The following is an 11,087-nucleotide window of genomic DNA, read 5'->3' as shown; positions in this document are numbered from 1 at the left end:
TCTTTGGGATACAAAATCAATGAAAAACAGCACTACAGTGTGTGGTTTGGATTAAACAAATAGCTAATCAATGTCATTAACATTTTAAAATCATACTATGAACTTGATAGACTATAATATGGAAATTGGATGTGGAGAAATGATCATTTTCTTTGCAGAAAGTGAAGTGTATCCCTATGAGAACTGCTGTCTCCATTCTGGAAATTTGGAATTTTGTGAATACTATGTTCAAAGGCGCCCAAGTGACTTCTGTAATAACTACACACCATTTGTTTTCAGTAAGTACCTCTGTACAAACTCGTGAGTTGGTTTGTTGTTCACAGAATTAATTTAAACTACAACTGTCACTTTATAACTGCTGGCAGTGATGACTGGGTATTCCGCCTTCCCGATTTGATAAAACCCTGCTTTGACAAAACCCTGCTTTGATACAACCCTGCTTTGATACAACCCCACTTTTATCAGACACGTGAGACGCATGTCGTCCTCTTTATAACACTGAATTCAGTATTGCATTTTAAATATATATATGCAGGGTGGTCCAGAATCCCTGGGTACATTTTGAAGAATGATACATGCAACAAACATCTCAGTTTATTATTGTTCTTTGGTGCAAAACAAAACTTGATTACTCGTAAATTGATATGACCGTTTCAACACGCACAGGCATCACGTGATACGCAACAGGGTGAGGTGCATCACATGATATGGATCGGGATGAGCTTCGCTCACTGTGCTGCGCGCGTTTGTCTTTGCATTCGTTCAGTTCATTGTGAATTAGACGCCCTAATATGAAGGAGGATATCGTGAGACAGAAAATTCACACTGTACTCTTGTATTCTGTATCTGGAAATTCGGCTGAAGTTCACAGACAATTTTTCAAAGAATGTGGCACCGACGCAATTGACAGAAGAACCATAGGCAGAATAAACAAGCAGTTTGATTAAACCGGCCGCATTCTTCCAAAACAGTCACCAGATAGGCCTCATACTGTTTGAACTGAGGAAAGCACAGCGGTCATTCAACAACAACTCGACAGTAAAACACCATTAGCAACTCGTCGTTTATCAAAAGTCACCAACATAAGCCGATCATCGATTCGAAGAATACTAAAATACCTTAATGCAAAACCATACATACCCAGATTAATTTACCAACTATCTGAGGATGATTTTGACAGGTGCGTTTAGGCATGCGAGACATTGCTTGGGTTAATGGATATGGACAATGATTTGTAGAACAGGATCTTGTGGTCAGATGAATCCAAGTTTACTTTATCTGTTTCTATGAGTCGTCATAACAGCATGATATGGGCAGTAGACAACCCATCATTTACTGTTGAGCACAACGTCCAGTATCAAGCTAGTGTGTCCGTCTGGGCAGGTATTACTTCTGGAGGCCTTGTTGGACCAATATTTTTCGAAGAAAATGTGAATGCTTCAAATTACCTTCTAATGTTGGAGCAGCATGTTTTTCCACTCAATGATGGCCAAATGTGGTTCATGCATGATGGTGCGCCTGCTCATTATGCTGCCAGTGTACGCCAGGCCCTTGATTTGAACTTTACAGACAAATGAATTGGCCGTCGTGGTCCGGTTCAATGGCTGACGCGGTCTTGTGATTTAACAACACCCTGTGATTTCTTCCTTTGGGGTTTCCTCAAACACAAAGTGTATGCGAGGATTCCTACAATCCTTAGATACTTGAAACAATTCATCCGTAATGAGACTGCTGCCTTACGACTGAAACATGCAGAACTGTGTTTCAGAGTGTTTTGTCACGGCTACAGCTGTGCATAGACAATGAAGGGAAGCAGTTTGAACATTTCAACAGATCTGTTTCATGTATATTAGACTGATTAGACTGTTTTACGAGTAAGCATGTTTTGTTTTGCACCAAAGAGCAAAAATAAACTTAGTAGTTTGTTGCAGGTATCATTCTTCAAAATGTGCCCAGGGTTTCTGGACCAATCTGTGTATATATATATACGAGCTGAGGTACCCGGCTTCGCCCGGGTTGAATAAGAATAATACAAATATATGATGAAAAGAACATGTATATTTTAGAGCAATATCACAGCACATTTCCTACATGACGTTTTGTCAATTTTCAATTTCTCAAAACCTCTTGGTATACAACATTTCTGGTTTTCTTACTTGGTGCCAAGACATAAAGATTGCTTGGTTTTCCAACCCTCGAGCAGCCCACGTACAGCTGGCCATGGGAAGTACCCGGCATTGCCGGGCGGGGGAAGGGAGGGGAGGGGAGGGGAATGGGGGGGGTGGGGAGGAGAGGGTGGGGAGGGGAGAAGAGGGGGGGAGGGGAGAAGAGGGGGGAGGGGAGAAGAGGGGGGAGGGGAGAAGAGGGGGAGGGGAGGGAGGGGGAGGGAGGGGGAGGAGGAGAGGGGAGGGGGAGGGGGGAGGTGAGGGGAGGGGAGGGGGGAGGGGGAGGGGAGGGGAGAGTGGAGGGGGAGGGGGGAGGTGAGGGGGAGGGGGAGGTGAGGGGGAGGGGGAGGGGGAGGGGAGGGGAGGAGTGGGGGGAGGGGAGAAGAGGGGGAGAGGGGAGAAGAGGGGGGAGGGGGGAAGAGGAGGGAGGGGAGAAGAGGAGGGAGGGGGAGGAGAAAGAGGGGAGAAGAGGAGGGAGGGAGAGGAGGCGAGGGGATGGGGAGAGGGGAGGGGAACGGGAGGGGAGGGGAGGGGAATGGGGGGGAGGGGAGGAGAGGGTGGGGGGGAGGGGAGGGGAGGAGAGGAGAGGGTGGGGGGAGGGGAGGAGAGGAGTGGGGGGGAGGGGAGGAGAGGAGTGGGGGGGAGGGGAGGAGAGGAGTGGGGGGAGGGGGAGGGGAGGGGGGAGGGGGAGGGAGGGGGGAGAGTGGAGGGGGAGGGGGGAGGTGAGGGGGAGGTGAGGAGGGGGAGGGGGGAGGTGAGGGGGAGGGGAGGGGGAGGGGGAGGGGAGGGGGAGGGGGAGGGGGAGGTGAGAGGTGAGGAGGAGGGGGGAGGTGAGGGGGAGAGGGGAGGGGGAGGGGAGGGGAGGAGTGGGGGGAGGGGAGAAGAGGGGGAGAGGGGAGGGAGAGGAGGCGAGGGGATGGGGAGAGGGGAGGGGAAGAGAGGGTGGGGGAGGGGAGGAGAGGGTGGAGGGGAGGAGAGGGTGGGGGGAGGGGAGGAGAGGGTGGGGGGAGGGGAGGGAGGGGAGGAGAGGGTGGGGGGAGGGGAGGAGAGGGTGGGGGGGAGGGGAGGAGAGGGTGGAGGGAGGGGAGGAGAGGGTGGGGGGAGGGAGGAGAGGAGTGGGGGGAGGGGAGAAGAGGAGGGAGGGGGAGGAGGAGAGGGGAGGGGGGAGGAGGAGGGGGGAGGAGGAGAGGGGAGGGGGAGCGGGGGGAGGGGAGGGGGAGGGGGGAGGTGAGGGGGAGGGGGAGGTGAGGAGGAGGGGGAGGGGGGAGGTGAGGAGGAGGGGGGAGGTGAGGGGGGAGGGGAGAAGAGGAGGGAGGGGGAGGAGGAGAGGGGAGAAGAGGAGGGAGGGGGAGGAGGTGAGGGTATGGGGAGAGGGGAACGGCTAGCTTGGCAAGCGATTGCAGGATTTTTACTTTTATTTTTACCTCAATGAGGGCTATATATATAGTCCGTGCTTGGAGCCTTCAAGTTCAACATAAAGTTTTTTTATGAAAAATAATGCAGATGTTAAACAATCCACCAATGCAAGTTCAGAAATGAATGCAGATCCTTTACTTTGCGATACAAACGCAATTCCCGCCATTTCCACTCACGATCAAGGCCTCCAGAGTGATCGCGCCTCTTCTTCCCTCCTTCAACTTCGTCTCACTTCTTTCACTCATAATTGCACGAAATTCTGCCGCATGAAATTATGTAGAGGCCTTGTCGGGGGGATATAAGGTAGATAAGGAAGGCGTTGTAACAGAAGATTCAAAATAACGTAGAAGCCCAAAAGGAAATTGGAGCTATTCTGGACCCACAGCCAAACCCGACAAACCATTGCAATACACCCCGAATGTCTAGCGCCGCCACAAACTACACCATGGAATTGCAGCTGGCGTGGTTTTTTTAAACCATTGATATTAAAATAAAACGTAGCCTAAAACCACCGGGATTTTATGCTGATTCCGAATCTGTGTCCAAAACTTTTCTCCGATGTGTAGTTCTTGAGTTTTAAGTGGACATCCAGACAGACACACACATACACACACAGACAGACACTCCTCCTTTATATATAGAGATATATATATATATATACTAGCTGAGGTACCCGGCTTCGCCCGGGTTGAATAAGAATAATACAAATATATGATGAAAAGAACATGTATATTTTAGAGCAATATCACAGTACATTTCCTACATGACGTTTTGTCAATTTTCAATTTCTCAAAACCTCTGGGTATACAACATTTCTGGTTTTCTTACTTGGTGCCAAGACATAAAGATTGCTTGGTTTTCCAACCCTCGAGCAGCCCACGTACAGCTGGCCATGGGAAGTACCCGGCATTGCCGGGTGGGGCAAGGCAGGGGAGAAGGAAGGGGAGGGGAGGGGAACGGGGGGGGAGGGGAGGAGAGGGGGAGGGGAGCAGAGGGGGAGGGGAGAAGAGGAGGGAGGGGGAGGAGGAGAGGGGAGAAGAGGAGGGAGGGGGAGGAGAGGGGAGGGGGTGGGGGGAGGGGAGGGGGAGTGGAAGGTGAGGGGAGGGGAGAAGAGGTGGGAGGGGGAGGAGAGGGAGAAGAGGAGGAGGGGAGGAGGAGGGGGGAGGAGGAGAGGGGAGGGGAGGGGCAGGGGAGGGGGGAGGGGGAGGGGGGATGTGAGGGGGGAGGGGAGGTGAGGGGAGGGGAGGGGAGAGGGGGAGGGGGGAGGGGAGAGGGGGAGGGGGAGGGGAGAGGGGGAGGGGAGGGGAGGGGAGGGGGGAGGGGGGGCTTCACCCAGGTTGAATAAGAATAATACAAATATATGATGAAAAGAACATCTATGTTTTAGAGCAATATCACAGTACATTTCCTCCATGACGTTTTGTCAATTTTCAATTTCTCAAACCTCTTGGTATACATTTCTGGTTTTCTTACTTGGTGCCAAGACATAAAGATTGCTTGGTTTTCCAACCCTCGAGCAGCCCACGTACAGCTGGCCATGGGAAGTACCCGGCATGCCGGGCGGGGGAAGGGAGGGGAGGAGGATGGGGAGGGGAGGGGAACGGGGGAGGAGGGGAGGAGAGGGTGGGGAGGGGAGAAGAGGGGGGGAGGGGAGAAGAGGGGGGGAGGGGAGAAGAGGGGGGGAGGGGAGAAGAGGAGGAAGGGGGAGGAGAGGGGAGAAGAGGAGGGAGGGGGGAAGGGAGGGGAGGAGGAAGGGGAGGGGAGGGGAGGGGAATGGAGGGAGGAGAGGGTGGGGGGGAGGGGAGGAGAGGAGTGGGGGGGGAGGGGAGGAGAGGAGTGGGGGGGGTGGGGAGGAGTGGGGGGGAGGGGAGGAGTGGGGGGGAGGGGAGAAGAGGGGGAGGGAGAAGAGGGGGGAGAGGGGAAGAGGGGGAGGGGAGAAGAGGAGGGAGGGGAGAAGAGGAGGGAGGGGGAGGAGGAGAGGGGAGAGGAGGAGGGAGGAGGAGGAGGAGGAGGCGAGGGGAGGGGAGAGGGGAACGGCTAGCTTGGCAAGCGATAGCAGGATTTTTACTTTTAATTTTACCTCAATGAGGGCTATATATATAGTCCGTTCTTGGAGCCTTCAAGTTCAACATAAAGTTTTTTTTATGAAAAATAATGCAGATGTATAACAATCCACCAATGCAAGTTCAGAAATGAATGCAGATCCTTTACTTTGCGATACAAACTCAATTCCCGCCATTTCCACTCATGATCGAGGCCCTCCACAGTCGGCTTCTATCAGTTCGGCCGTGCCTCTTCTTCCTCCTACAACTTCGTCTCACTTCTTTCACTCAAAATGTACGAAATTCTGCCGCATGAAATTATGTAGAGGCCTCGTCGGGGGATATAAGGTACATAAGGAAGGCGTTGTAACAGAAGATTCAAAATAAAAGTGGAAGAACATGAGGAAATGGGAGCTATTCTGGACCCACAGCCAAACCCGACAAACCATTGCAATACACCCCGAACATCTAGCGCCGCCACAAACCACCATGGAATTGCAGGTGGCGTGGTTTTTTTAAACCATTGATATTAAAATAAAACGTAGCCTATAACCACCAGGATTTTATGCTGATTCCGAATCTGTGTCTAAAACTTTTCTCCGATGTGTAGTTCTTGAGTTATAAGCAGACATCCAGACAGACACACATATACACACACACACACACACACAAACACTCCTCCTTTATATATATATATATATATATATATATATATATATATATATATATATTATATATATATATATATACCGTATATATATATATATACCGTATATATATATATATATATATATATATATATATATATATATATATATATATATATATATATATATATATACATACAGACTTGGCATTTAATATGGAATAAAAAATTTTCTTGACTTGGGTTTACTTTCTGAACTCATTATATCAATCTGGTGAGTTTTTTTTATGCTTCGGTGATTTCTTTGTTAAAAGAACATGTCACTGATTGTCTGTCGCAGCAAGAAGTCAATAACAGGATTATATCACAGGTGGCGTGACAAAATGTACAGACAGGTACATTTGACGATTGGCTTCACAATCGGGTATATAAGGTTGTTGCGTTCTGTATTAGTGGAAAACAACTGCTGCACATCTACAAAAGTTATTGCCGCTTCCCTGGAGATGGTCCGTCAACTCGACAATGCTGTTTGTCATTTAGTGGTGGCTTTACGAAATTCCGGCATGAAACAGCATGCTATTGCTTGGCAGTATGGCAACACTCAAGGTCAGGTGTCAAAGATCCTGCAACGAAATGCTCAGAGGGGTGTCCCTACTCCAATACTGAGGCCAGGACGTCCCCGCAGAACCACAAGGAGGGATGATCGCCAGCTGCACCGGTTAGTCCGCAATGGCCGTACCAAGTCAGCTCATCTACTTAGGGCTGAGTGGCAGCAACTGACAAATATGCCTGTATCCAGAAGGCTAGTCGACCAACGACTGGTTCAAGCAGGCTATCGTGCCAGGCGTCCCCTGAGAAAGCCACGTCTGACCAGACAACACCGCCAGCGCCGATTGCAGTGGGCCAGAGAGCACCGTCAATGGCAGCCAGGACACTGGAATCACGTGATCTTCAGTGACGAGTCTAGATTTCTGGTCTATTGTCAATATGGCCGCGTCCAAGTGCGCAGACAAGTGCATGAAGCCTACAAGGAAGATTGTATAGTGCCAAGAGTCCAAGCTGGAGGTGGTGGGGTGACCATTTGGGCTGCTTTTCATGCAGGGGGCAAAACTGACCTGGTTGTTCTGAATGGAAACCTGAACCAGTTCAAGCACAGGGCCATTCTGGAAGAAACATTGCTTCCATTTGTTCGTGCAGCCTTTCGAGGAAACTGTCTTCCAAGATGACAATGCACGGCCTCATCGGGCTCGCATGATTCAACACTTTCTTGCTGACCGTGGTGTAGATCATATGGAGTGGCCTGCCATGTCCCTGGATATGAATCCGATAGAGAACTTTGTGGGCAGAATTAACGCATCAAATCGACAACTTGGACCAGCAGCCTGCCTCTGTGCGTGAATTGCAGCAGGCTATTGTAACTGCATGGCAAGCGATTCCTGTCCAAACCTTGGCAAATCTCGTGAACAGCATGCCTCAACGTGTACGTGCTCTCCTGAATGCTCATGCGGGTTACACAAAGTACTGAACTGTAATTTTACTGTCCATAATCCCAGTCGTAATTTAACTTTTGTTTTTGTTAAAAAAAAATTTGCTAATGTGCAAAATAAAGAGATACTTCTGGAAAACGCACAGAAGTTTAACACAGTACTGTCCATGAATTGAGTTCGATATCAGTTTACATAACTTTCAAGGATCAATTTATTTGCTTCGAAATGTCAAATGTAGTTTTTTGTTTCTTTAAAGGGCACATTAACAAAATCTAGAATAATTTCAACATAATTCCAATGAACTTTTTTTTTTCTTTTTTTCTTTTTTTTTGTATACTGAATCGAGGCTCGTGAAAGAGCTAACATTTATTTCACAAACAAATCAACCAGACAAACAAAATATACAAAAGAGGGAGTGGAAGCCAAGATGGGGAGAGAAGGGGAAGTCATCTTGAAGGGGAAGTCATTGGTTCTAAGTCATCTTGAAAAGTAAGTTCACCCCACAAAAAAATATTCCATATTAAATGCCAAGTCTGTATATATATATATACTAGCAGAAGTACCCGCATTGCTGGGCGGGGGAGGGGAGGGAAGGGGGAAGGGGAGGGGAGGGGAACAGGGGGGAGGGGAGAGGGAGGGGGGAGGGGAGGGGGTGGGGGCTGGGGAAGGGGTAGGACAGAAAGGAAGGGGTAGGGGGGAAAGGGAGGAAGCATGGGGGAAAGGGAGGGGGAGGGGTATGGGGGAAGGGTAGGGCAGAAAGGAAGGGATAGGGGTGAAGGGAGGGGCATGGGGGCAAGGGAGGGGGAGGGGAGGGGGAGAGGAGGGGAAGGGGGAAGGGGAGAGGGTAGGGTGGAGAGAGAAGGGAGGGGGAAGGGTAGGGGGAGGGGGGAAAGGGAGGGGGAGCGGGAGGGAGGGGGAGGGGGAGGAGGGAAGGGGAGGGGGGAGGGGGAGGGGGAAAGGGGAGGGAAGGGGAGGGGGAGGGGGAGGACAGAAAGGAAGGGGTAGGGGGGAAAGGGAGGGGCATGGGGGAAAGGGAGGGGAAAGGGGAGGGGGGAAGGGGAGAGGGTAGGGTGGAGGGGGGAAGGGTAGGGGGAGGGGGAGGGAGGGGAGGAGGGAAGGGGAGGGGAGGGATATAGATGGTTACTGGCAATTGATCACATCCAGAAATGATGTAATCCACACAATTTATGTACTTTACATAACGTTAATAGGAATACATGGCCGTGTAGATGGGAAATACAATTTGTTTGAAATAAATCACAAATATCAGAAGAAAGTGACCAAAAAACCTATGTGGTGTGAATGGCAATGTTCCTCGCTGAAATGTGGAAAAACTGAATTACGTGCGAACGCATAACTGTGAGATTATGGCGGCAAAGTTGGAACATCACGTGATCCTAGCAGAAGTACCCGGCATTGCCGGGTGGGGGAGGGGAGACCCATACATTCCCAACCCGTACATTCGCCCTCTCGACTCAAGCTCGTATTTGATTCGTATTCGAAATCGAAGGGGAAAGGGGAAATCCTTCGTATTCGAATTCGTAAACACGAAATATGAATTAAAATTTAATTCATATCGCACAAAATCGACACAAAACACGGTCGCATAAAGGTGAAAAACCGTAATCGCTTTTCGCCCTGAATTACGTGCAAACGTGTGACGGGATGGAACATCACGTGATCGCTCTGAGCGAATCAGCGAGCTCTGGCACCGGCTGAGATTAGCGGGTACTTCGCTGAAATGCGCTGAGGTAAATATGAATAAAAAATATGGATCTCGTCAAATATGGTCTCAGCCATGTTCGTCCCAGGCTCAATGGCCATGTCTATGCCAAATATCAAGCACGTGAGCCTCTCCGTTTCGGAGTCTATCGGTAACATTACACACACACACACACACGCACGCACACACAAACTGTGTTTTATCTATCTATAATTCCAGTAATCTCTGTGTGTATGTTTGTTTGTACGTTTGTATGTTTGTATGTTTGTATGTCTGTGACCGCTGTTTCTCGACAACTACCGGTCCGATATACTTGAAACTTGCCAGGTATATTGCTGGGGACCCGAGGATGTGCCTTTTCAAGGTTTTAATTAATCGCAGAAGTAGTTACCGAGCTATGTCCAAAAAACGATTCAACCAATCAGAGAGCAGCGAGCTATCACGTGTGCCGAACGTGGCGAACAGACTCTGCCTCGGATGGCACATTTGAGAGCGTATTCATTTATTTCCCGTCGGCAAACTATGTTGGCGCTATGTTGGCGTTAAACGATGTTTTAAAACTAATTAAAACTAATTTGCGATTCTTTCGCTTTCCTGCGATATGCGACCTTCCGGAGCTCCTGTGAGAGCGTGCGCCATTACGGATAGTACGGGTACGGGCATGCCATATGTTGGCGTTAAACTATGTTTTAAAACTAATTAAAACCATTTCATGTAAATAGAGGGGGGGTGATTGTCACTGTACTCGCAAGCCGTTCGCCGTTCGCTTTGGCGTTGCGAATGGACCAAAACATTTCATGGACCAAACCATTTCATGTAAAGCGTTCGGCGTTCGCTTTGGCGTTGCGAATGGACCAAAACATTTCATGGACCAAACCATTTCATGTAAATAGAGGGGGGGGATATAATTTTAGATATATATATAGTACGGGCATGCCCTAGTATATATAATAGATATAGATATATATATCTCTATAGTAAGGGCATTTTATGAGATATTTCACAAATCTGTTAACTAAATTGTTACCAAAAAATTTCTTCACCAATATGTTTGTAAAGGTGTGTAATAACATGTGTTAAAATGTTGAAGTTCAACTCCCGTGGAAACCCAGAAAAAAAGCTGTTGAATTCGGGTACCGAAAAATTATTTTCGAGAATTTTTATTTTTTTAATCGGCCCTTAAGTAACTTATGAGGGGTCAAATAAGGGTTTTTCATGATTCTGAGTTGATTGTTAACATTTATATTTTCACTTTTACATTTACACACAAAGTAGCTTTTATTTCACATACATATATAATACTCAAGAGTTATTTCTCAGTCACAATGTCAGAAGTTTCAACAGTCATTGTCTATGTCTTCTTCAGACTCAACAACATCATTATTGCAGTTTCTGCATGTAATGCCATTACAGACTCCACAGGCCGAGATGCACGTGACCCCATTCTTCTTGCAGCTGCATCGCCGGTTGCTGCAATCTCCATGACAATTACAGCTCGTGAACTGCAATAGCTGTGGTGGTACTCCACCCAGATTGCAGGTGTTCTTCCTCCTTTTGCGAGTCGTTTGAAGGTTTCTTCAAACCTTTGCTCAAACACTGGCACTACTG

At 48.7% G+C, this 11,087-nt stretch overlaps 2 protein-coding genes across 2 annotated transcripts in view; both read left to right on the top strand.

The window, feature by feature from the left end:
- The window catches only part of LOC144891467 (uncharacterized), a 53,930-nt gene extending 52,322 nt beyond the window's left edge, over positions 1-1,608 (top strand). The window contains exons 16-18 of the mRNA XM_078775083.1: positions 159-300; positions 972-1,038; positions 1,570-1,608. Coding sequence (XP_078631209.1) covers positions 159-300; positions 972-1,038; positions 1,570-1,608 — 248 coding nt within the window. The remainder of the gene's footprint in view (positions 1-158; positions 301-971; positions 1,039-1,569) is intronic.
- LOC137425804 (fibronectin-like) overlaps positions 1-11,087 on the top strand; it is a 1,588,206-nt gene that overhangs the window by 298,681 nt on the left and 1,278,438 nt on the right. The gene's annotated exons all lie outside the window — the stretch shown is intronic.

Source organism: Myxine glutinosa, chromosome 4 (genome assembly GCF_964187855.1).
Source record: "Myxine glutinosa chromosome 4, kmMyxGlut1.1, whole genome shotgun sequence".
In the NCBI taxonomy this organism is placed as follows: Eukaryota; Metazoa; Chordata; class Myxini; order Myxiniformes; family Myxinidae; genus Myxine; species Myxine glutinosa.
The sequence above is the reverse complement of the archived record's forward strand: the minus strand, read 5'-3'. Positions and strand labels throughout refer to the sequence as shown.